This window comes from Oncorhynchus clarkii, chromosome 22, assembly GCF_045791955.1.
Source record: "Oncorhynchus clarkii lewisi isolate Uvic-CL-2024 chromosome 22, UVic_Ocla_1.0, whole genome shotgun sequence".
In the NCBI taxonomy this organism is placed as follows: Eukaryota; Metazoa; Chordata; class Actinopteri; order Salmoniformes; family Salmonidae; genus Oncorhynchus; species Oncorhynchus clarkii.
This window is the reverse complement of record NC_092168.1, coordinates 32,290,230-32,317,183: the sequence shown is the minus strand read 5'-3', so window position 1 is coordinate 32,317,183 and position 26,954 is coordinate 32,290,230. Positions and strand designations below refer to the sequence as shown.

The 26,954-nt window shown below is 41.5% G+C and overlaps 1 protein-coding gene across 2 annotated transcripts in view; it reads left to right on the top strand.

Annotated features, from left to right (window-relative positions):
- LOC139380796 (ubiquitin-conjugating enzyme E2 E3) overlaps positions 1-26,247 on the top strand; it is a 55,555-nt gene extending 29,308 nt beyond the window's left edge. For both annotated transcript variants that reach the window (XM_071123826.1, XM_071123827.1), the window contains exons 4-6: positions 12,137-12,269; positions 24,214-24,361; positions 25,385-26,247. In XM_071123826.1, the coding sequence (XP_070979927.1) occupies positions 12,137-12,269; positions 24,214-24,361; positions 25,385-25,482 (379 nt within the window). In that variant the 3' untranslated portion in view covers positions 25,483-26,247. The remainder of the gene's footprint in view (positions 1-12,136; positions 12,270-24,213; positions 24,362-25,384) is intronic.
- Positions 26,248-26,954: the final 707 nt, after the last annotated feature.

The window sequence follows — 26,954 nt, the reverse complement described above, 5'->3', positions numbered from 1 at the left end:
TCCTATATGGCAATACTTTGAGAAGTTAAATGAAAAGGAAAAGCAAACTTTGTGAGGTGAAATTGAGGTACAGTAATGGAAGTACTTGTGCAATGCTTAACCATCTGAAAGGGACTCACCGTGAGACCGAAACTGTTGCTGGCAGCAGCACAGTTGAATTGTGAATTTCTGTGAGAGAAAAATAAAAAAAGTCAACTGAAAACTGATTAAAAAAATGCAGTTTAAACGTTAAAAACAATTGTCCATTTGTCACATCCCTACCAGAGATTCTAGAGTAGTCTGTAATTCTGCCAGACGAGTTTAGGAGTAGTAGCCCTTGTAGTATGACTGACTGAATACAGTGGGGCTGCTGAGGTGTTGCTGGCTTGGCTTGGTGATTTAAACATTTTTATTTCACCTTTATTTAACCAGGTAGGCCAGTTGAGAACAAGTTCTCATTTACAACTGCGACCTGGCCAAGATAAAGCAGTTCGACACATACAACAACACAGAGTTACACATGGAATAAACAAACGTACAGTCAATAATACAGTAGAAAAAAAATCTATATAAAGTGTGTGCAAATGGCGTGAGGAGGTAGGCAATAAATCGGCCATAGTAGCGAAGTAATTACGATTCAGCAAATTAACACTGGAGTGATAGATGTGCAGATGATGATGTGCAAGTAGAAATACTGGTGTGCAAAAAGTTCATATTAACAATATGTGGATGAGGTAGGTAGATTGGACTGGCTATTTACAGATGCTGTAAGCATCATTGCTCAGAGAGCAGTAATGCCAAATGGTTTAGTAGTAGTAGCTAGGGTTGAATAGCGGGAAACGGGTTACCGAGATTTACTGAGCTCTCCTGCTCAAACCCACTCTCTTTTCCCGCAATCAATAACTGTGAGAAACCTGTAAATTATAATAAATTATTTTTATGAACAGGATTATGTGAAATGGAACTGTTACATTTCTAAATCTGGCTTCTCTATGGCCTACTCTCAGTTATCTGCATGATCAATCATCAACGCTCAGGGTGGGGACAGACAGCACATCTCGGTATGGAGTGCAGTTTACAATGCATGTATCATCTCATCATGGTAACTTTTTTCTTGTGACAGATATATATTTGCTGCAGATGAGCAGATACAATAGTGATATAAAAACTGAGTGCATGTCTAATTTATACATATCCATCTCGCTTTCAGGGTTACCTTCATTTTTTTTGGAAATATATATTTTTTTATTGCAGATGCAAAGTTTTAAAACAGGCTATCACTCGAATATCGTTGCTTTAAATAATTGTGCATGTGAGCACTCTCTCATAGTATTTTTCTCTCTCCATCAATTCCATTCAAATTGCATCCAAAATAAATAATAATGTTCAAGATTGAACAAAAATATAAATGCAACTTGTGAAGTGTTGGTCCCATGTTTCATGAGCTGCAATAAAAGAGCCCTGAAATGTTCCATATGCATAAAAAGCTTATTTCTCTCAAATGTGGTGCACAGATGTGTTTACATCCCTGTTAGTGAGCATTTCTACTTTTCCAAGATAATCCATCCACCTGACAGGTGTGGCAAATCAAGAAGTTGATAAACGGCATGATCATTACATAGGTGCATCTTGTGCTGGGGACAATAAAATGACACTAACATGCGCAGTTTTGTCACACAACACAATGCCACAGATGTCTCAAGCTTTGCGGGAGTGTGCAGTTGGCATGCTGACTGTAGGAATGTCCACCAGAGCTGTTACCAGATCATTTAATGTTGTTTTAGATAATTTGGCAGTACAGTGGCTTGCGAAAGTATTCACCCCTCTTGGCATTTTTCCTATTTTGTTGCCTTACAACCTGGAATTAAAATAGATTTTTTGGGGGTTTGTATCATTTGATTTACACAATATGCCTACCACTTTGAAGATGCAAAATATTTTTTTGTTGTGAAACAAACAAGAAGTAAACTTGAGCATGCATAAATGTTCACCCCCCCCAAAGTCAATAATTTGTAGTGCCACCTTTTGCAGCAATTATAGCTGCAGTCTGTTGGGGTATGTCTCTATAAGCTTGGCACATCTAGCCACTGGGATTTTTGCCCATTCTTCAAGGCAAAACTGCTCCAGCTCCTTCAATTTGGATGGGTTCCGCTGGTGTACAGCAATCTTTAAGTCATACCGCAGATTCTTAACTGGATTGAGGTCTGGGCTTTGACTAGGCCATTCCAAGACATTTAAATGATCCCCCTTAAACCACTTGTGTTGATTTAGCAGTATGCTTAGGGTCATTGTCCTGCTGGAAGGTGAACCTCCATCCCAGTCTCCAATCTCTGGAAGACTGAAACAGGTTTCCCTCAAAGATTTCCTTGTATTTAGCGCCATCCATCATTCCTTCAATTCTGACCAGTTTCCCAGTCCCTGCCGATGAAAAACATGGATGGTGTTCTCAGGGTGATGTGAAAATTGTTGGGTTTGCGCCAGACAAGGTGTTTTCCTTGATGGCCAAAAAGCTCAGTTTTAGTCTCATCTGACCAGAGTACAGACCAGAGTACCTTCTTCCATATGTTTGGGGATATGTCACCCATTTGAACATGTTTGGGATGCTCTAGATGGACTTGTACGTCAGCGTGTTCCAGTTCCCACCAATATCCAGCAACTTCACACTGCCACTGAAGAGGACTGGGACAACATTGCACAGGCCACAATAAACAGCCTGATCAACTCTATGTGAAGGAGATGTGTCGCACTGCATGAGGCAAATGGTGGCCACACCAGATACTGACTGGTTTTCTAATCCACACCCATACTTTTTTAAGTATCAGTGACCAACAGATGCATATCTGTATTCCCAGTGATGTCAAATCCATAGATTAGGGCCTAATGAAGTTATTTCAATTCTTTATGTGAACTGTATTTCAGTAAAATCTTTGAAATTGTTGTATGTTGCGTTTATATTTAGTTCAGTATATAAATATACAGTACCAGTAAAAAGTTTGGACACACCTATTCATTCAAATACATTTTAGATTTTAGATTCTTCAAAGTAGCCACCCTTTGCCTTGATGACAGCTTTGCACACTCTTGGCATTCTCTCAACCAGCTTCATGAGATAGTCACCTGGAATGCATTTAAATTAGCAGGTGTACCTTGTTAAAAGTTCATTTGTGGAATTTCTTTCCTCCTTAATGCGTTTAAGCCAATCAGTTGTGTCAAGGTAGGCGTGGTGTTCAGAAGATAGCCCTAATTGGTAAAAGATCAAGTCCATATTATGCCAAGAACAGCTCAAATAAGCGAAGAGAAACAACAGTCTATCATTACTTTAAGACATTTGAAAGTTTCTTCAAGTGCAGTTGCAAAAATCATCAAGCACTATATTGAAACTGGCTCTCATGTGGACCGCCACAGGAAAGGAAGACCCAGAGTTACCTCTGCTGCAGAGGATAAGTTCATTAGAGTTAATTGCATCTCAGATTGCAGCCCAAATAAATGCTTCACAGAGTTCAAGTAACAGACACATCTCAACATCAACTGTTCAGAGGAGACTGCGTGAATCAGGCCTTCATGGTTGAATTGCTGCAAAGAAACTATTACTAAAGGACACCAATAATAAGAAGAGACTTGCTTGGGCCAAGAAACATGAGCAATGGACATTAGACTAGTGGAAATCTGTCCTTTGGTCTGATGATCCAAATTTGAGATTTTTGGCTCCAACCGACATGTCTTTGTGAGACACGGAGTTGGTGAATGGATGATCTCTGCATTGTGGTTCCCACTGTGAAACATGGAGGAGGAGGTGTGGGGGTGCTTCGCTGGTGACACTGTCGGTGACTTATTTAGAATTCAAGGCACACTTCACCAGCACGGCTACCACCCCATTCTGCAGCGATATGCCATCCCACCTGGTTTGCGCTTAGTGGGACTATAATTTGTTTTTCAACAGGACAATGACCCAACACACTTCCAGGCTGTGTAAGGCCTATTTGACCAAGAAGGAGAGTGATGGAGTGCTGCATCAGATGTCCTGGCCTCCACAATCATCCGACATCAGCCCAATTGAGATGGTTTGGGATGAGTTGGACCGCAGAGGGAAGGAAAAGCAGCCAACAAGTGCTCAGCATATGTGGGACCTCATTTCAAGTGAAGCTGGTTGAGAGAATGCCAAGAGTGTGCAAAGCTGTCATCAAGGCAAAGGGTGGCTACTTTGAAGAATACAAAATATGTTTTGATTTGTTTAACACTTTTGGGGGGACTACATGATTCCATATGTGTTATTTCAAAGTCAATGAGAATGGTAAATGACTGGAATATTCATGTATTGAATGCATTAACAGAAATGACTGTAAACAAACAAACATTGTAGATTAGAAATGAATGGTCAATTTACTAGCGGTGATATATTTAATGCTGAATTGATAGACACTAACAATCAAACACAAACAATTCAAACAATGAAGTTACGAAACAATGAATGTGCACAAATTGGTGGGAGGGAACGCATTCTGGATAGAGATGTGCATCTTAGCCACATTCTCTTTCTTCTTGGCCTGTGCCATCCCTGCGACCCCCGCAATGTATCAGTTCACTGAGATGAGCGTGAATAAGACAGGCGTCTCGTGCACCGTAAAATATATATATATATTTGCTACTGCTCGACAAAAGAAAATCTCGATCAACCAACAGCCTATCGACCAAACAATTGGGGTTAGCCCTACATTCTACACACTCACACTCACACTGACACTCCAATACACACACACACACTTAATTTGCTCACACACACACGTACACACACTCACATACAATCATATTAAACGCGGCTGCTACTCTGTTTATCATATATCCTAGTCACCTTACCCCTGTACATATCTAACCCAAACACTCCATTATCCCTGCACATTCGCTCATGACTGCACGGCCAGGCACAACTCCAACACCATCATTACGTTTGCTGATGACACAACAGTGGTAGTCCTGATCACCGACAACAATGAGCCTAAAGGGAGGAGGTCAGAGACCTGACCGTGTGGTGCAAGGACAACAACCTCTCTCTCAACGTGATCAAGACAAAGGAGATGATTGTGGACTATAGGAAAGGAGGACCGAGCACGCCCCCATTCTCATCGACGGGGCTGTAGTGGAGCAGGTTGAGAGCTTCAAGTTCCTTGGCGTCCACATCACCAACAGACTAACATGGTCCAAGCACACCAAGACAGTCGTGAAGAGGGCACAACAAAACCTATTTCCCCTCATGAGACTGAAAAGATTTGGCATGAGTCCTCATATCCTCAAAAGGTTTTACAGCTGCACCATCTTACTGATTCCGATATATCTGCTAAAATACTGTTTTACATCGGGGAAATTAAAAAGTTAAAACATTTCACACTGAATTCTCATAAATTGCAATCCAAAAGAGAAATTGTCCAATAACTATGCTTCAAATGTTGATTTCATACATTGTGATAATAATGGCACATCTTGACAATGGCCACACGTGTTCTGATAAGCATGAGATTCCCTTTTCATCCTTTTTATTGAATATCGGTATCGGTGGAGTTATCGGCCCATACCGTTATATAGCGTTAAAAGGCCAATATCGGCCGATATATGAGTTGTAATTATACTATAATACAATATTTTTATTTATTTAACCAGGCAAGCCAGTTAAGAACAAATTCTTATTTTACAATGACGGCCTACCCTGGCCAAACCTTCCCCTAACCCGATTGACACTGTGCCAATTGTGTGCTGCCCTATGGGACTCCCGATCACGGCCGGTTGTGATGCAACCCAGGATCAAACCAGGGCCTGTAGTAACGCCTCTAGCACTGAGATGCAGTGCTTTAGACCGCTCCGCCACTCGGGAGCAATTCATACGGGCTTAAAAAATATTAGCCTACTGGAACTTGTTTCATTTATTTACCCAATTGCTACACTGTAACACCATGAAACGTGGCACGTTTATAACCTAAACGTCAGTGTTGAAAACTTACACATTAGGCATTTAGATTTGCCAATAGGTGTTCTCATCTTCAACACAGGTGTTTAGAATGCAAGATTAAACATGACAGTCAGCTTTTGCCAGTCAGTTTCCAACCAGGAAAACACCTATTTCTTCTTAGTGTTCAGATTTGAAACACTTTTCCTATCATCCTGTTTAGAATGACTTTTAGTCATTAATGTGGTTTTCCATGCATTTTAATCAGATCAGTGTTAGGAATGTCTGTGACCTTACCTATATTTCAGCAAAACAGAACAGGACATTTGATTCAAGAAATAGTTTCAGTCATGTGGTGTTGTTTCTCGATCGTGTTCATTTCCGAGAACTCTCCGAGTGGAACGATCGGCTACATGACTCGAGCAGGGGAAGCAGTTTGAGTTTGAAGTGGAGGGAGTACAGGGCTTAGCATGTCTCGAGGAGGCTAAAAAGAGATTTTGGCTTAAAAATATTTTCAGAAGGTGTAGGGTAATTGGTGAAGGGAGGAGGATGGGATTGAATTTGTAAAATTCAAATCAAACTGTATTTGTCACATGTGCCGAGTACAACATGTGTAGACCTTACTGTGAAATGCTTACTTACAAGCCCTTAAGAGTTAAGAACATATTCACCAAATAAATAAAAAGTAACACAATAAAATAACAACAACAAGGCTGTATCAAAGGTGTACCGGAAACTGAGTTAATGTGCAGGGGTACAGGTTAGTCAAGGTTATTTGTACATGTAGGTTGGGGCTAGCGATGATGGGGAAGAAGGTATGTTGAGGAAGATTGGTGTCAAGTTCAAACAGAGTGAGCCGGACGCCAGTTTGAGTTCTGGAGGTGAAATGGAAGGGGTAGAAGGTGTTGTGAGGAGCTCGAAGCCCGAACCTTGCATTGATAGACATGGTTAGGATAAAGATACATTTGTTCCAGTGGGAGGGAGATTTTTGAAGAGGGTGGAACCAGGCCTTTTTGCTGATCCTTGGGTGGTTTCAGGTTGGGTGGAAAAGATGGTGGGTGCTGTTGAGTCGTTGAAGGTAACCCGAAGTGGACTTGTGATGTTTGTTTGTATTACTTTAGCTCGGAAGGCACAGGCGCTCCATGCGATGCAACTTGGGGAAAGCCCTGTATCTTGCTTTGCACCATTGAAGGGAGTGATTTCTGGGGTAGTGTTAAATGTGGCGGTGGAGCAATTTAAGTTGAAGATTCCTGGTGTTTGTGACACCCACCGTTCATTGCGACGCAGATTCGGTGGGGGGCATGGTGAAACAGAGGTGACACGGTCTGTTATTTTGAGCTTTGATTCAGAGTCTTTACCTGATAAAGTAATGTTATGATATATGAGTTATGCTGTTAGAGCTGTTGTGACAAATACACTGCGGTGTTATAGGTGTCACGTTTATGGGCATGTTGCAGCAGTGTGTAGGAGCGAGAATCCAGGATGTGGGAAGTGTGCAGGAGGACATGGGACAGAGGAATTTGTAGTTTTTGTGGGAAAAGTTGTGTGTGTCAACTGTAGTGGTGCTCATGTTACTGGGGATCGGAGGTGTCTGGTGTGAGAGAAGCAGGTTGACGTGGCCAGGGTCAGAGTAGTGCAGAAGGTGTCGTATTCTGAGGCAGTGAAGAAAGTAGTGGAGGGTGGATGAAGGGTGAGGGATTCTGAGAGGATCCCTGGGGATAGTAGATATGTGCCAGAACAGAGGAATAGGCCAATGAGTGATATACAGAGTGGACAAAACAACTTCTGTTGAACGATGGAAACAAATCAACTTCTGTTTCCATGATATAGAGTGACTGGGTGAATCCAGGTGACAGCTATGATCCCTTCTTGATGTCACTTGCTATATCCTCTTCAATCAGTGTAGATGAAGGGGAGGAGGCAGGTTAATGAAGGATTGTTAAGCCTTGAGACAAATGAGACATGGATTGTGTATGTGTACCATTCAGAGTGAGAATGGGCAAGACAAAAAATATTTAAGTGCTTTTGAAAGGGGTATGGTAGTAGGTACCAGGCACACTGCTTTGTGTCAACAACTGCAACAGTGCCACATTTTTCAGGCTCAACAGTGTCTTGTGTGTATCAAGAATGGTCCTCCACCCAAAGGACATCCAGCCAACTTGACACAGCTGTGGGAAGCATTAGAGTCAACATGATTCTGAAATAGTAGATATACCACCGTTCAAAAGTTTGGGGCCACTTAGAAAGAAAGGCACATTTTATGTCCATTAAAATAACATCAAATTGATCAGAAATACAGTGTAGACATGGTTAATGTTGTATATTACTATTGTAGCTGGAAACGTCAGATTTTTTATGGAATATCTACATAGGTGTACAGAGGCCCATTATCAGCAACCATCACTCCTGTGTTCCAATGGCACGTTGTGTTAGCTAATCTGAGTTTAGAATTTTAAAAGGCTAGTTGATCATTATAAAACCCTTTTGCAATTATGTTAGCACAGCTGAAAACTGTTGTTTTGATTAAAGAAGCAATAAAACTGTCCTTCTTTAGACTAGTTGAGTATCTGGAGCATCAGCATTTGTGGGTTCGATTACAGGCTCAAAATGGCCAGAAACAAATAACTTTCTTCTGAAATGAAGACTATTCCATGCGAGAAATTGCCAAGAAACTGAAGATCTCGTACAACGCTGTGTACTACTCCCTTCACAGAACAGTGCAAACTGGCTCTAACCAGAATAGAAAGAGGAGTGGGGGCCCCAGTGCACAACTGAGCAAGAGGACATTAGAGAAGGACATTAGAGTGTATAGTTTGAGAAACAGGCGCCTCACAAGTCCTCAACTGGCAGCTTCATTAAATAGTACCCGCAAAACACTAGTTTCAACGTCAGCAGTGAAGAGGCGACTCCGGGATAGCTGGCCTGAACAGGTTGTAGGCTGTGGATCTCTGCACGTAACATATCCTAGTTTCCTTGTGAAATGTACATTAGGGGCAGGTTTACATAAGCCTGGTCCCAGATCTGTTTGTGCTGTATAGCCGACTCCTATGGTCATAGTTGGGTCACGCTTTTTTGGATAGTCCTGCTCTTCCATCTGTAGATGGTCATACTATCAACAAACTCTCTGTTGATAAGCAACTGCTTGCTAAGGTTACGGTTAGGGTAAGGTTTAGAATAAGGGTTAGGGTTAAGGTTAGGGTTAGAGCTAGGGTCTGGCTTAATGGATACAGTGCCTTGCGAAAGTATTCGGCCCCCTTGAACTTTGCGACCTTTTGCCACATTTCAGGCTTCAAACATAAAGATATAAAACTGTATTTTTTGTGAAGAATCAACAACAAGTGGGACACAATCATGAAGTGGAACGACATTTATTGGATATTTCAAACTTTTTTAACAAATCAAAAACTGAAAAATTGGGCGTGCAAAATTATTCAGCCCCTTTACGTTCAGTGCAGCAAACTCTCTCCAGAAGTTCAGTGAGGATCTCTGAATGATCCAATGTTGACCTAAATGACTAATGATGATAAATACAATCCACCTGTGTGTAATCAAGTCTCCGTATAAATGCACCTGCACTGTGATAGTCTCAGAGGTCCGTTAAAAGCGCAGAGAGCATCATGAAGAACAAGGAACACACCAGGCAGGTCCGAGATACTGTTGTGAAGAAGTTTAAAGCCGGATTTGGATACAAAAAGATTTCCCAAGCTTTAAACATCCCAAGGAGCACTGTGCAAGCGATAATATTGAAATGGAAGGAGTATCAGACCACTGCAAATCTACCAAGACCTGGCCGCCCCTCTAAACTTTCAGCTCATACAAGGAGAAGACTGATCAGAGATGCAGCCAAGAGGCCCATGATCACTCTGGATGAACTGCAGAGATCTACAGCTGAGGTGGGAGACTCTGTCCATAGGACAACAATCAGTCGTATATTGCACAAATCTGGCCTTTATGGAAGAGTGGCAAGAAGAAAGCCATTTCTTAAAGATATCCATAAAAAGTGTTGTTTAAAGTTTGTCACAAGCCACCTGGGAGACACACCAAACATGTGGAAGAAGGTGCTCTGGTCAGATGAAACCAAAATTGAACTTTTTGGCAACAATGGAAAACGTTATGTTTGGCGTAAAAGCAACACAGCTGAACACACCATCCCCACTGTCAAACATGGTGGTGGCAGCATCATGGTTTGGGCCTGCTTTTCTTCAGCAGGGACAGGGAAGATGGTTAAAATTGATGGGAAGATGGATGGAGCCAAATACAGGACCATTCTGGAAGAAAACCTGATGGAGTCTGCAAAAGACCTGAGACTGGGACGGAGATTTGTCTTCCAACAAGACAATGATCCAAAACATAAAGCAAAATCTACAATGGAATGGTTCAAAAATAAACATATCCAGGTGTTAGAATGGCCAAGTCAAAGTCCAGACCTGAATCCAATCGAGAATCTGTGGAAAGAACTGAAAACTGCTGTTCACAAATGCTCTCCATCCAACCTCACTGAGCTCGAGCTGTTTTGCAAGGAGGAATGGGAAAACATTTCAGTCTCTCGATGTGCAAAACTGATAGAGACATACCCCAAGCGACTTACAGCTGGAATCGCAGCAAAAGGTGGTGCTACAAAGTATTAACTTAAGGGGGCTGAATAATATTGCACGCCCAATTTTTCAGTTTCTGATTTGTTAAAAAAGTTTGTAATATCCAATAAATGTCGTTCCACTTCATGATTGTGTCCCACTTGTTGTTGATTCTTCACAAAAAAATACAGTTTTATATCTTTATGTTTGAAGCCTGAAATGTGGCAAAAGGTCGCAAAGTTCAAGGGGGCCGAATACTTTCGCAAGGCACTGTAGTTTACATGTTACTGCTAGTCTGTAGATTGCCTGTAGAGCATCTTCAGATAGACTATCCAAATAAAGTGTTATAGTTGAAATGTTACTGATAGTCTGTGCATAGTCTGTAGAGCATCTTCAGATAGCCTATCCAAATAAAGTGTTACCCAAAGTTAACTATAATACAGGGCAAACAGATCTAGCACCAGGCTAGATGTACCGTTATTCCTAAATGAAAGTCTCCTGTATAGTAAGTAACAGTGAGATCAGGTAACAAGGTGAGGGAGTGTCTCTCAGACAGCCAGGCTGGCAGCTTAAAGAAGGGCTTCTCATGCCTCTGCTGAAGGCTTGTCAGATTGATGTGTGGAGGGAAGAGGTGAAAAGATTGATCTGTCTCTACCACCAGATATCTCCAGTGAAGGACAGATGGCTATAGTTAAAGCATCATCACCTGTTTTGGCATTCTGTCCCTTTGTCTTCTAGCTCAGAGTTCTTTGTCTAGATCTTATGGGTAAAACAAACTGTTTTATTTAGCTCCAAAACCAGGATTATAATAATGATCAGCCTGTGTTTGATTTAACTTCTCTGACTGACATCGTATACAAAATGGGACAAGGCTAGTGATCATACATTTGTACAGTCGTATTGATTTTATATATACCCGTATTATTGACAGTGCTGTAATCAGGGTGTATTTTTATCAATTGTCCTATTGACAATGGGTCGAGTACTTTACTGAGAGACTGGTGAGTGGTGAGTGGCCTCTCTGTCTCTCTCTCTCTCTCTTTCTCAAGGCTACTGACAGACGTGTGTGTGTGTGTGTGTGTGTGTGTGTGTGTGTGTGTGTGTGTGTGTGTGTGTGTGTGTGTGTGTGTGTGTGTGTGTGTGTGTGTGTGTGTGTGTGTGTGTGTGTGGGCGTGCGTGCATGCGTGCGTGTGATGTCTTTTCATCACATGGTAATAGAGCCGAGGGTGAATAGTGAGGACATTGTAGATAAGTGTCTGTCTGCTCAAGGCAGCTTCCACCCCCTCATTCACCTGCTTGTCTGAGTGCTACATTAACACATAGCTAGCTATATCTCCTGTTCAGATATGCTTCTACAGCCTATTCAGGCAGAGCCCTGACTGTGTGACTTTCCCCTGTGATAGCTTGTCCATTTACATCCATTTAAATGGGTCTGGAGGAGTGATGCTGGTCTCTAACTGAGGAACTGAGGTGTAATAGGTAGCAGCAGGGTACAAAAATCAAGTCATGAAATAAAAACCCTCACATTATTGAATGTTTCCACAGTTTTATTGAGTGCAACTTTTTATCCTGTAAGTCTTTGTCTGGCTTAACAATAAAGGCAGAAAGGGTTTCACTTACTCTGGCTGTTGTCTTTGTGTATTTGCAGTGCGGGACCCAAGGGAGACAACATCTATGAATGGAGATCCACCATCCTGGGACCACCAGGCTCTGTGTATGAGGGAGGGGTCTTCTTCCTAGATATCACCTTCTCATCCGACTACCCCTTCAAGCCACCAAAGGTACAGTACGCTTTATTCACTTGCTTTATAAGGTTTAGAGGTGGTTGGTTAAACCGTTCAGTAACATGGGAGCCTCTGCTTGCGTCCCAAATGTCACCTTGTTCCCTATGTAGGGAATAGGGTGCCGTTTAGGACGCAGACTCTGTCTGCAGTTAGTCCTCTATTGTTCTACATGGAGGTCAGGGCTGACAGGAGTTTGCTGAGGTCATCAGTTGAAACCTTGAGGCTGATTAACATGATGTCTTGTCTTGTGTTTTTGACTAACTGGCGCTGCCCAGCCATCATCTCCTTGAGGCTACTACACAGCAGCAGTTACACTACAGCACTCTGCTCTACTGTCACATGACTGTGGAGACCAGGGGACCAAAATAACCCTGAGCCATTTAACACAATGCTGTTATTATTGAGAAAGAGAGGCAGCAGCAGCAGCCACTAAGAGAGAAGCCCAGCAGAGTCTCTGTGTGTCCCAAATGCCCACTATTCCCTACATAGTGCACTACTTTAGTATACACACAATACCACATAATGTCAAAGTGGAATTATGTTTTTAGAAATGTTTACAAATTAATAAAAAAGGAAAAGTGGAAATGTCTAGGATCAATAAGTATTCAACCCCTTTGTATGACAAGCAGGAGTAAAAATGTGCTTATCAAGTCCCATAATACGTTGCATGGATTCACTCTCTGTGCAATAGTGTTTAACATGATTTATGAATGACTACCTCATCTCTGTCCTCCACACATACAATTATCTGTAAGGTCCCTCAATCAAGCAGTGAATTTCAAACACAGATTGAACCACAAAGGCAAGGGGGGGAGGTTTTCCAATGCCTCGCAAAGAAGGGCACCTATTGGTAGGTGGGTAAAACATTGAAATATCCCTTTGAGCATGGTGAAGCTATTAATTACACTTTGGATGGTGTATCAATACACCTAGTCACTACAAAGATACAGGCGTCCTTCCTAACCGGAGAGGAAGGAAATCGCTCAGGGATTTCACCATGAGGCCAATGGTGACTTTAAAACGGTTACAGAATTTAATGGATGTGATAGGAGAAAACTGAGGATGGATCAACAACATTGCAGTTACTCCACAATACTAACCTAAGTGACAGAGTGAAAAGAAGGAAAACATGCATCCTGTTTGCAACAAGGCACCAAAGTAATACTGCAAAAAATGTTCCAATGCAATTTACTTTTTGTCCTGAATACAAAGTGTTATGTTTGGGGCAAATCTAATACATTACTGAATAACACTCTCCATATTGTTATTTTACCCACTTTTTTCAATCTTGGCTCATCGCTGCAACTCCCCAACGGGCTCTGGAGAGGCGAAGGTATGCAGAATAGCTGGCTGGTATGTTTACGGACATCGCTCTCTATCCCAGTCTGCTGTCCCCACATGCTTCAAGATGGCCACCATTGTTCCTGTACCCAAGAAGGCAAAGATAACTGAACTAAATTACTATTACTATTGCATTCACTTCTGTCATCATGAAGTGCTTTGAGAGACTAGTCAAGGATCACATAACCTCCACCTTACCTGCCACCCTAGACCCACTTCAGTTTGCATAACAGGTCCACAGACAATGCAATCGTCATCACACTGCACACTACCCTATCCCATTTGGACAAGAGGAATACCTATGTAAGAATGCTGTTCATTGACTATAGCTCAGCATTCAACACCATAGTACCCTCCAAGCTCATCATTAAGCTTGAGGCCCTGGATCTCAACCCTGCCCTGTGCAACTGGGTCCTGGACTTTCTGACGGGCCGCCCCCAGGTGGTAAAGGTAGGAAACAACATCTCCACTGGGGTCCCACAAGGGTGCGTGCTCAGCCCCCTCCTGTAATCCCTGTTCACCCATTACTGCGCGGCCATGCACGCCTCCAACTCAATCATCAAGTTTGCAGACAACACAACAGTAGTGGGCTTAAATGACCAACAACGACGAGACAGCCTACAGGGAGGAGGTGAGGGCACTCGGAGTGTGGTGTCAGGAAAACAACCTTTCACTCAATGTCAACAAAACAAAGAAGATGATAGTGGATTTCAGGAAACAGCAGAGGGAGCACCCTCCTATCCACATCGACGGGACAGCAGTGGAGAAGGTGAAAAGTTTTAAGTTCCTCGGCGTACACATCACAGACAAATTGAAATGGTCCACCCACAGAGACAGTGTGGTGAAGAAGGTGCGAAATTTGGCTTGTCACCTAAAACCCTCACAAACTTTTACAGACGCACAATTGAGAGCATCCTGTTGGGCTGTATCATCGCCTGGTATGGCAACTGCACCGCCTTCAACCGCAAGGCTCTCCAGAGGGTAGTGCAGTCTGCACAAAGCATCACCGGGGGCAAACTACCTGCCCTCCAGGACACCTACAGCACCCGATGTCACAGGAAGGCCAAGAAGATCATCGAAGACTACAACCACCCGAGCCACTGCCTTTTTCACCCCGCTACAATCCAGAAGACGAGGTCAGTTCAGGTGCATCAAAGCTGGGACCGAGAGACTGAAAAACAGCTTCTATCTCAAGGCCATCAGACTGTTAAACAGCCATCGCTAACACAGAGAGACTGCTGCCTACACACTGACTCAAATCTCTAGCCACTTTAATAAATGGATCACTTGTCACTTTAAAAAAATGCCACTTTAATAATGTTTACATTACTCATCTCAGATGTATATACTGTATTCTATTCCATCTACTGCATCTTGCCTATGCCACTCGGCCATCGCTCATCCATATATTTATATTTACATATTACTTATTCCATCCCTTTACATTTTTTATTGTTTATTTAATTTATTTCACCTTTATTTATCCAGGTAGGCAAGTAGTTAGTTAGTTAGGTAGTTGTGAAATTGTTAGAATACTTGTTAGATATTAACAAGAACTAGAAGCAAAAGCATTTCGCTACACTCGCATTAACATCTGCTAACCATGTGTATGAGACCAATAAAATTTGATTTGAAGTCATGTGTCCGCCAGAAACATGACCCACATAACAATGTCCTTAAGACCCACCAGCCACCCGCACCAATGTTTCAGAGGATACACCGTTCATCTGGCATTTGGGGTCAGCCTGCCCACCACAATGAGTCATTAGAGCACAATGAGCCAAGTAAAGCCCCATCTGCCAAACCCTCCCCTAACCCAGACGACGCTGGGCCAATTGTGCGCCATCCTATGGGACTCACGACCATGGCTGGTTGTGGCACAGCCCAGGATATGAACCCAACAAAGTAGTAATGCCTCTAGCACTGCTGCATGCAATGTAGTGCCTTAGACCGCTGCGCCACTCGGGAGCCCCATTTTAGTGGTGGCTGCATTATGTTATGGGTATACTTGTAATCGTTAAGAACTGGGGAGTTTTTCAGGATAAAAATAAACGGAATGCAGCTAAAACACAAGGCCAAATCTACACTTTAGTTGCTTACCAAGAAGCCAGTGAATGTTCCTGAGTGGCCGAGTTACAGTTTTGACTTAAATCTACTTGAAAATCTATGGCAAGACCTGAACATGGTTGTCTAGCAATGATCAATAACCAATTTGACAGAGCTTGAAGAAATTTCAAACAAATAATGGACAAATGTTGTGCAATCCAGGTGTGGAAAGCTTATAGACTTACCCAGAAAGACTCACAGCTATAATCCCTGCCAAATGTGCTTCTACAAAGGATTAACCCAGGGGTGTGAATACTTATGTAAATGAGACATTTCTGTTTTTAAATTTCAATAAATGTGCAAAAATTTCAATAAACATGTTTTCCATTTGTCGTTAGGGGGTATTGTGTGTAAAAAATATATTTAATCAATTTTGAAATCAGGCTGTAACACAACAAAATGTGGAATAATTCAAGGGGTATGAATACTTTCTGAAGGCAGGGAGTAGGGTGCCTTTTTGGATGCAGTTTCTTGTCTGTTATAGGCACTGCAGGGGCTCCTCTTTTTTAGAAGCATATATTCTCAGGAAAAGGCTACAACAGGCTACACTGCCTATTATGTTTCTGAGAAAACTATACGGGAGGTGGATATAATCAGGATCATAATAGCTTTCTGCTAGTGGAGGGGAGCAATAGGGTTATTTCATAGAAAGCAATCCCATTTCACATAAAACTAACATAATCTATTTAGGAGAAATCACCCTCAGAACTAAAAGCTGTACCACTCTATACTCTATACTGGACTGAGGGGGTGTTATGATATGTTTGCTCTGTCTAACAGTTTTATTATTCATCACAAATCCGCTGTTTACAGTGATGGGATTAGCCTTTACAGTGGTTATGGTAATACAAGACTGAGTCTGGCTCGTCTGGTTTCTATTAACATGTCATAAAGATGGCATATACAGTTTGACTGGAGAGGGAGAGGGAGTCAGACCCCAGGGTAATTGGTAGCATGGAGGGGAACCACACCGCCTCTGAACAAGTCTGCTCTCGCTCTACTCTCTCTCTCCTCTCTTTCTCTCTCGCTCTCTGTCTCTTTCTCTCTCTCTTATCTCTCTCTCCCTCTAATGTCAAAGCCATAAACAGCTAGTGGTATCATTAAGATCATTGGCTGTGCGTGGCCCTAATTGGTTTCCCCTGCAATAAGGGCTGCTCAGAGAGAGAAGGCCTCAATGGGATGGATGTTAAAAGACTTCCCTTATGTAAACACCACATAATTTCACATGTGGAAAATCACATGATTTCACATGTGACATTTCCACGTTTTGCACATGTGAAACCATGTATTTTTGGAATAATTCACATGTGGTGATGTGGATTTTCACATGTGAAACCATGTGTTAATGAAACATTTCACGTGAAACTATGTGTTTTTGGAACACTTCACATGATGATATTTCACATGTGGATTTTCACGTGATCGCATAACCTTTCACTTATGGACTCAAGTTTTCACACGAGATTTCACAGGTGATGCCCTGCAAACAAAAATGCGTCTTCATGATACACACACAGTGTTTTCAACTTGACTTTGGGGTCATACTTTAGCTGAACAGTGACTTCGCATATGAAAAACATGTGACATATGTGAAAAACATATGTGAAGTTTCAAAACCAAATTTGTAAAGTGTTCCAAAAACACATTTTCACAAGTGAAATGTCACATGTGAAGTGTTCCAAAATCACGTTTTCACGTAAAATATCACATGAAGTGTTAAAAAAACACATTTTTACATGATTTCATATGCAAAATGTCACGTGAAGTGTTCCAAAAACATGTTTTCACATGTGAAGTTTTCACATAATTTCTTGTGTGAAATGTCAAATCATGTGATTTTCCACATGTGAAATAATGTGGTCCAACATGTTAGCCATTGCTGTAATAGGATACTGTATTAGTGTTTTGATATATGTTTACTGTCAATTGCAATGCACATGGGTAGACTACTTTTTGTCCGTCATGCAAATTAACATGATACACTGATTATTTTATAGTAAGTTACCAGCTACTTTTTATGTATTTCCACAGCTGAACTGTATTTTGTCATTCAATTTACAACAACGAACTATGTCAACAGAAGAGTCGGTGAATGCACAGTAGGTTACGAGCAAAGATTGGTTACTGTCCCCCAAAAATTGGCAGTATGTATCTGTTAATTTGACAATAACTTACTAACTAGTAGTTTCCAAGTAAAAAATGACAAATTCACAGCAACTTCTTGCAACAAGTTGCAATTAACTTACTGTAAAAAGCACAATAACCTCTTTACAGTGCAGCTCATTAGTGACGCATGCTCTTACAAAGTTTGCAGAAAAGAGGTGCTTGACTTGCATCGGAAAACCATCAAACCATCAAACACTTAAACTGCTACAACAGCTGCTTGAGCACTGCTAGTTTTACGTAAATGTTACATTGGTGGTGATAATTGCACAATTATTTACTTGATTCTGGGCAGTGTTGAATAATGCAGAAATGCATTCCTGCCAATATGTATGTGGCCCATATGTATTTCACACTCACAGGTCTGGTGGTGTAGCTGCACTGTAGCAGGACATTTCAGGTTGTTAGCGACTGAGAGGTTATGAATTCAAATCCCATTCAAGGTCCCTATGGTGGTCTCAGTACAAGATTCTACAGTAATTTAAATCAATTATTTCACATTTATTTAACCAGATAGGCCAATTGAGAGAAAAAAAATCATTTACAACTGCGACCTGGCCAAGATAAAGCAAAGCAGTGCGACAAAAACAACACAGAGTTACACCTAAACAAACGTACAGTCAATAACACAAAAGTAAAGAAAAATAGAAAAATCTATGTACAGTGTGTGCAAATGTAGAAGAGAAGGGAGGTAGGCACTAAATAGGCCATAGAGGCGAAAATAATTACAATTCAGCATTAATACTGGAGTGATAGATGTGCAGATGATGATGTGCAAGTAGAGATACTGGGGCGCGAAAGAGCAAGAGAGTAAGTAATAATATGGGGATGAGGTAGTCAGTCGGGTGTGCTATTTACAGATTGGCTGTGTACAGGTACAGTGATCAGTAAGCTGTTCTGACAGGTGATGCTTAAAGTGAGAGAGGGGGTTATAAGACTCCAGCTTCAGAGATTTTTGCAATTCGTTAGCAGCAGAGAACTGGAAGGAAAGGCAGCCAAAGGAAGTGTTGGCTTTGGGGATGACCAGTGCAATATACCTGTTGGAGCGCGTGCTACGGGTGGGTATTGCTATGGTGAACAGTGAGCTGAGATAAGGCAGGGCTTTACCTACCGAAGACTTATAGATGACCTGGAGTCAGTGGGTTTGGCAATGGATATGTAGTGAAGGCCAGCCAACGAGAGCATACAGGTCGCAGTGGTGGATAGTATATGGGGCTTTGGTGATAAAACGGATGGCACTGTGATAGACTGCGTCCAGTTTGCTGAGTAGAGTGTTGGGGGCTATTTTGTAAATTACATCGCCGAAGTCAAGGATCGGTAGCATAGTCAGTTTTACGAGGGTATGTTTGGCGGCATGAGTGAAGGAGGCTTTGTTACAAAATAGGAAGTCGATTCTAGATTTAATTTTGGATTGGAGATGCTTAATGTGAGTCTGGAAGGAGACTTTACAGTCTAAACAGACACCTAGATATTTGTAGTTGTCCACATATTCTAAGTCAGAACCATCCAGAGTAGTGATGCTAGTCGGGCGGTTGGGTGCGGGAAGAAATCGGTTGAAAAGCATGCACTTAGTTTTACTAGCATTTAAAAGCAGTTGGAAGCCACGGTAGGAGTGTTGTATGGCTTTGAAGCTCGTTTGGAGGTTAGTTAACACAGTGTCCAAAGCAGGGCCAGATGTATACAGAATGGTGTTGTCTGCATAGAGGTGGATCAAAGAATCACCAGCATCAAGAGCAATATCAGCATAATGTTTCTTGATATAAATAACACCTACAAGTTGTTGTGTATATATTTACTTTATTTTCACTGCAACTTTAGGCGAAGTGCACAAGTGTGTTCTTGGCAATAAATATATAGCTGATCTCCTTTATGTCTACAGACCTGGTGACACAGCAGGAATTTCAGATAGCTAGCAACCAAGCGGTTCTCAGGTTGGTTACCAAGTGATTCAAATAATAGGGCTCCTTAGTGATACAGCTGCCTAAGGCACTGCATCCCGGTGCAAGAGGTGTTCCTACAGTCCTTGTTTCGATTCCAGGCTGTATCACATCCGGCCCGTGATCGGGAATCCCATAAGGGGGCGCACAATTGGCCCAGCGTCGTACGGGTTTGGCTGGGGTAGGCTGTCATTGTAAATAAGAATGAGTTTTTAACTGACTTGCCTGGTTAAATAAAAAAGAAAGTGGACTGTTTTTTAAATAAAGCATCATACTGTCCATTAACACCATAATTTAGCAATAAAAATACAGTGTCATATTCATGGGATCACATGTAGAAATTTTGCCTCCCCATGTCACATTTATTTCACGAGATAGTTTTTTTACATGCTGTCACTTGTAGTTTCATGTTATCACATGTTGAGATTTTGCATCCCCTTTTTGTCACATTTATTTCACGTTAATTTCACGACATCATGTTCTCACATCTGCTAACATGTTGTCATGTGTATTTTTATGTTATCACATGTTGCTTCACATTACCTTTACATTAAATCACGTGATCATATGAGATTTGCAATTCATGTGTTTTTTCCTTAAGAGTTAGCTCAACACATGTCACCGACTGGCCTAGCTACCAGATATAGCAGGGAAAGGCTAATAGATATTCACACACCATTTGCTGGTACCTGAGGTCTCCCGGTCTTATCTACTGTATGGTGGCTTAATTATGGGATGTGTTAAGTTGCCATACACATTTATGCCAATTGCCTGTCTTTATGCTGTTTTATAAAGGCAAATGTGAAGGATATGTGATTTAGCTTTGTGAGGTTTAGATGACGACAGTATCTGCATACTTAACAGCCAGGGAGCTGTGGATGGTTGGGAATGTTCTTGTTCCACAGTAAATGTTCTCGCTCCTCCTAGGTAGCCTAGCAATTAAGAGCTTTGGGCCAGTAACCGAAAGATTTGGTTTCAAATCCCCGAGCCGACTTAGTGAAAAATATGTCGATGTGCCCTTGACCAAGACACTTAACCATAATTGCTACTGCAAGTTGCTCTGGATAAGAGCGTCTGCTAAATGACTAAAATGTAAATGTCAGTAAACGTTCTTTGTCCTCTGTAAATGTTCTAGCTCCTCAGTAAATGTTCTAGCTCGTGACCCTTGCATGCTTTATTGTTGACCCAATTGTTAACACTGTAGCTTATCTTATCTGGCTGGCTGATAAAGCCTGAATGTGTTTCATGCCTTCCTCCTCTTCCACAGGTCAGTTTTCATTTGAGGAAAGTGGGCCTAAAAAAAACAATCAGGGTGTACTGATCTGTATGTATGTGTTGTTTCCTAGCCAGTGTACAGTTGAAGTCTGAAGTTTACATACACTAGGTTGGAATCAATTAAACTCGTTTTTCAACCACTCCACAAATGTCTTGTTAAACTTGTTAGGGCTAGGGGTTCCGCTAGCGGAATTAAAACATATTTTTTAGAAATATTTAACTTTCATACATTCACAAGTGCAATACACCAAATTAAAGCTTAACTTCTTGTTAATCTACCCATTGTGTCCGATTTAAAAAAGGCTTTACAGCGAAAGCACACCATATGATTATGTTAGCTCAGAGCCAAGTCACAAAAACACATACAGACATTTTCCAGCCAAAGAGAGGAGTCACAAAAAGCAGAAATAGATATAAAATGAATCACTAACCTTTGATGATCTTCATCAGATGGCACTCATAGGACTTCATGTTACACAATATATGTATGTTTTGTTCAATAAAGTTCATATTTATATCCACAAATCTCAGTTTACATTGACGCTTTATGGTCAGTAATGTTGTGCCTCGAAAACATCCGGCAAAATTTCAGAGAGCCACATCAATTTACAGAAATAGTAAACTTTGATAAAACATACAAGTATTATGCACAGATTTATAGATATACTTCTCCTTAATACAACTACTGTGTCAGATTTCAAAAAAGCTTTACGGAAAAAGCCAACCATGCAATAATCTGAGTACGGCGCTCAGAAACAAAAACAAGCCATGCAGATACCTGCCATGTTGTGGAGTCAGTAAAAGTCAGAAATAGCGTTATAAATATTCACTTACCTTTGATGATCTTCATCAGAATGCACTACCAGGAATCCAAGTTCCACAATAAATGTTTGTTTTGTTCCATAAAGTCCATAATTTATGACCAAATACCTCCCTTTGTTAGCACGTTTAGTAAACAAATCCAAACTCACGAGGTGCGGGCAAGTCCAGGCGAAAGTTCAGACGAAAAGTTTTAAAAATTATATTACAGTTCGTAGAAACATGTCAAACGATGTATAGAATAAATCTTTAGGATGTTTTTAACATAAATCTTCAATAATGTTCCAACCGGAGAATTCCTTTGTCTTTAGAAATGCAATGGAACGCAGGTCGCTCTCTCGGGTGCGCGCGTGATCAGCTCATGCCACTCTGGCAGACCTCTGTTTGAATCAGCTCTCATTCACCCCCACTTCACAGTAGAAGCCTCAAACAACGTTCTAAAGACTGTTTACATTAGTGGAAGCCTTAGGAAGTGCAATATGTCCCCACAGACACTGTATATTCGATAGGCAATGAGTTGAAAAACTACAAACCTCAGATTTCCCACTTCCTGGTTGGATTTTTCTCAGGTTTTCGCCTGCCAAATGAGTTCTGTAATACTCACAGACCTCATTCAAACCGTTTTAGAAACTTCAGAGTGTTTTCTATCCAATACTAATAGCATGCATATATTAACTTCTGGGCCTGAGTAGCAGGAAGTTTACTCTGGGCACGCTTTTCATCCGAACGTATGATCTCTGTAATTGCAAACAAAGGTTTCTGTACCAAATATTAAGTTCTGCTTTTCTGATGTATCAAATACTTATGTCATGCAATAAAATGCAAATTAATTACTTAAAAATCATACAATGTGATTTTCTGGATTTTGTTTTAGATGGGGAAAATAAAAAGAAATCAGCCAAGACCTCAGAAAGAAAATTGTAGACGTCCACAAGTCTGGTTCATCCTTGTGAGAAATTTCCAAATACCTGAAGGTACCACATTCATCTGTACAAACAATATTACGCAAGTATAAACACCATGGAACCACGCAGCCGTCATACCGCTCAGGAAGGAGACGCATTCTGTCTCCTAGATATGAACTTCCTTGGGGGGGGGGAGTGCAAATCAATCCCAGAACAACAGCAAAGGACCTTGTGAAGATGTTGGAGGAAACAGGTACAACATGATCTATATCCACATAAACGAGTCCTATATCGACATAACCTGAAAGGCCGCTCAGCAAGGAAGAAGCCACTGCTCCAAAACCGCCATAAATAAAGCCAGACTACGGTTTGCAACTGTACATGAGGACAAAGATCATACTTTTTTGAGAAATGTCCTCTGGTCTGATGAAACAAACACCATCCCAACCTTTAAGCACGGGGGTGGCAGCATGTTGTGGGGTGCTTTGCTGCAGGAGGGACTGGTGCACTTCACAAAATAGATGGCTTCATGAGGCAGGAAAATGATGTGGATATATTGACGCAACATCTCAAGCATCAGTCAGGAAGTTAAAAGCTTGGTCGCAAATGGGTCTTCCAAATGGACAATGATCCCAAGCATACTTCCAAAGTTGTGGCAAAATTGCTTAAGGACAACAAAGTCAAGGTATTGGAGTGGCCATCACAAAGCCCTGACCTCAATCCCATAGAAAATGTGTGGGCAGAACTGAAAAGGCGTGTGCGAGCAAGGAGGCCTACAGACCTGACTCATTTACACCAATTCTGTCAGGAGGGATGGGCCAAAATTCACCCAACTTATTGTGGGATCTTGTGGAAGGCTACCAGAAACATTTGACCCAAGTTAAATAATTTAAAGGCAATGCTACCAAATACTAATTGAGTGTATGTAAACTTCTGACACATTGGGAATGTGACGAAAGAAAAAAAGCTGAAATAAATCATTCTCTACTATTATTCTGACATTTCACATTCTTAAACTAAAGTGGTGATCCTAACTGACCCAATACAGGGAATTTTTACTCTGATTAAATGTCAGGAATTGTGAAAAACTGAGTTTAAATGTATTTGTGTATGTAAACTTCCGACTTCAACTGTATATATTTACTTTATGTTGTCTCCTAGGTGACATTCTGCGCCTGGAACTACCACTGTATCATCGACAGTCAGGGTTTGATCCGTCTGGATCTACTTTATGTTATTTCTTAGGTGATGTTAGATCTGCTTTATTTCATTCCGTAGGTGACATTCCGCACCAGGATCTACCACTGTAACATCAACAGTCAGGGTTTGATCCGTCTGGATCTACTTTATGTTATTTCTTAGGTGATGTTAGATCTGCTTTATTTCATTCCGTAGGTGACATTCCGCACCAGGATCTACCACTGTAACATCAACAGTCAGGGTGTGATCTGCCTGGATATCCTGAAGGACAACTGGAGCCCCGCCCTCACCATCTCCAAGGTGCTGCTGTCCATCTGTTCCCTGCTCACAGACTGTAACCCTGGTGAGTGACACAATGGTCAACCAATCAGACGTACACTGAGTGTACAAAACATTAAGAAAACCTTCCTAATAGTGAGTTGCACCCCCCTCCCTCTCAGAACAGCCTGTATTCATCGGCCCATGGACTCCACAATGTGTCAAAAGCGTTCCACAGGGATGCTGGCCCATGTTGACTCCAATGCTTCCCACAGTTGTGTCAAGTTGGCTGGTTGTCCTTTGGGTTGTGGACCATTTTTGAAACACACGGGAAACTGTTGAGCGTGAAAAACCCCAGCAGCGTTGCAGTTCTTGATACAGACCGGGGTGCCTGGCACCTACTACCTTTTAAAAAAGGCACTAGAATCTTTTGTTTTGCCCATTCACCCTCTAAATGACAAACATACACAATCCATGTCTCAATTGTCTCAAGGCTTAAAAATCCTTCTTTAACCTGTCTCCTACCCTTCATCTACACTGATTTGAAGTGTTTAACAAGTAACATTAATAAGGGATCATCACTTTCACATAGATTCAACTGGTCGGTCTGTCGTGGAAAGAGCAGGTATTCATAATGTTTTGTACACTCAGTGTATAGTAGATACAGACTGCAACCCTGGTGAGTGACACAGCGGTCAACCAATCAGACATACAGTAAATATACTGTACACCAGTAACAGACTGTAACCCCAAAGCAAGCCTCAAAACCAAAGAGATTACACTGCACTTGACTTGTGGAATGTTTGCGCTGTGTCAGGGATGGGATAACGGGACAGCCATAAATTTAGAAATCCTACTCAATCTTTCTTCTACCTTGATGCATGCTTCAATTTCTACTTGAATGAAGTCATTTATACAAAAACAAAACACGAAGCAGTCCTGTATGCCTGGCTTGAGACTTGATCTAAGTTCGTCCTCTTACCAATGACTAAGGCCTCTTACTCATGATTGTCTCATCCCTTTCCTCTTCAGTCATTTTAGACTTCCGCAACCCTCTTACTAATGCATTGCTCATCTCTTTCCTGTCTTCTCCCTTTCCTCTCCTCAGCTGACCCTCTGGTTGGTAGCATTGCCACTCAGTACCTGACCAACAGAGCCGAGCATGACAGGATAGCCCGACAGTGGACCAAGAGATACGCCACTTAGAGGTCACGACCCCTAACCCCGTCCTGTCTGATCCCCTGTCCACCCAGTCCCCCTGCCTGCAGTGTGAATGTCCCGGAGGCGACGTCACATCGTGCAACAAATCTTTATAGCCTTTACAATACGGACTTCTGTGTATATGTCTGATTACTGATTCTACTCCTCCACATTTTTTCCCTGCTATGAGGACTGGGTCTGAAGAGAGACAGAGAGAAAGATCCAAGCAGGCATTGTCTCACGTCAGATAGCGAAGTGTCGCCTCTGTCTGCACTGATAGTTCATGGCAACACAGAGCGTTAGAATGACGCCATCTGTCGGAAGACAATGCCCAACAAAAGGTAAATGTATATTGGAGTAGAATTTTGTCGCTGTAGATTTTAGTTATGTTTAAATGCCTCTACTTGCAAGTCTTGCTTCTTTGGGATATTAAAAAATAAAATGTATTTTGTGATGTAATAAAGGAAACTATTCCTAAAGTCTCAACCAAATATTATGGTGCATTTTAGCCTTCTCCATTATCTGTATGAAGTTAAAGAAGAAAAAACAACTAGCTGATGTAGATTATTAGAGATGATGATGTCATTTATATGAAAGCCAGACACCCATTTCCAGTTATGTAGTTACATTATACTGTTGTGATGACTCTGTTTTACCTTGTCAATTTGTAATGAAAACGAGATTTCATTGAAACCTTTTTGTAGCTCAACAAAAGATGAGCCACCACTGTAACATCCCCAAAACACAATAAACTTGTCCCCAAGGGTTGAATTGTACAGTGTAAACTCATGGATGATTGACATTGGCAGCTGGCATTCAATAACCAGGGTTGCATCCCAAATGACACCATATTCTGACTTGTAACCAGAGCCCATGCGAAGAAGGGCACTACATAGAGGATAGGTTGCCATTTGGGACATAGAGAAAGGCTCAATTTGTTCAGAGCCATTGAGAGGAATGAGAGAACCCCGGGAAATGACCAAGACAATGTCATTATGTTACATAAAGTTGGGCACTCAGAACTGCTGCTCTGCAAACTGCCATACTGTTATCTCTTGAGATGTATAATTTCATACTGATTCTACACCTGCTATTACCATATGAGGACTGATGCCTGTAGGAAAAGACGGTGCTCAAATCGACCTAGACTTGAAGTACACATAAAAGGGGAAACAGACGCAGCTCTCTATCTCTTGAAGTTAAATCCTATGAGAATAAAACAAAACGTTGAAGGATGGAAAGAGAGAAACTGGTAAATGCTATTCACGTTGAATGTTGTAACTGTCGTAGATTTAGTAGATATAGTGTTATCTCTATTTTTGCTAGCGGCCTCTGTACTCTATAAACATAGATACAGGTTTTCTTTTTTATTGACGTGGGTTTTTTCATTATTCTCTATCGATCTCGGACTTGTTTGATGTGTGGTTCAAGAGTTGGTCTCTGAAGTGTAGCTGCTGTCAGTGTTCGGGCTAATTTTT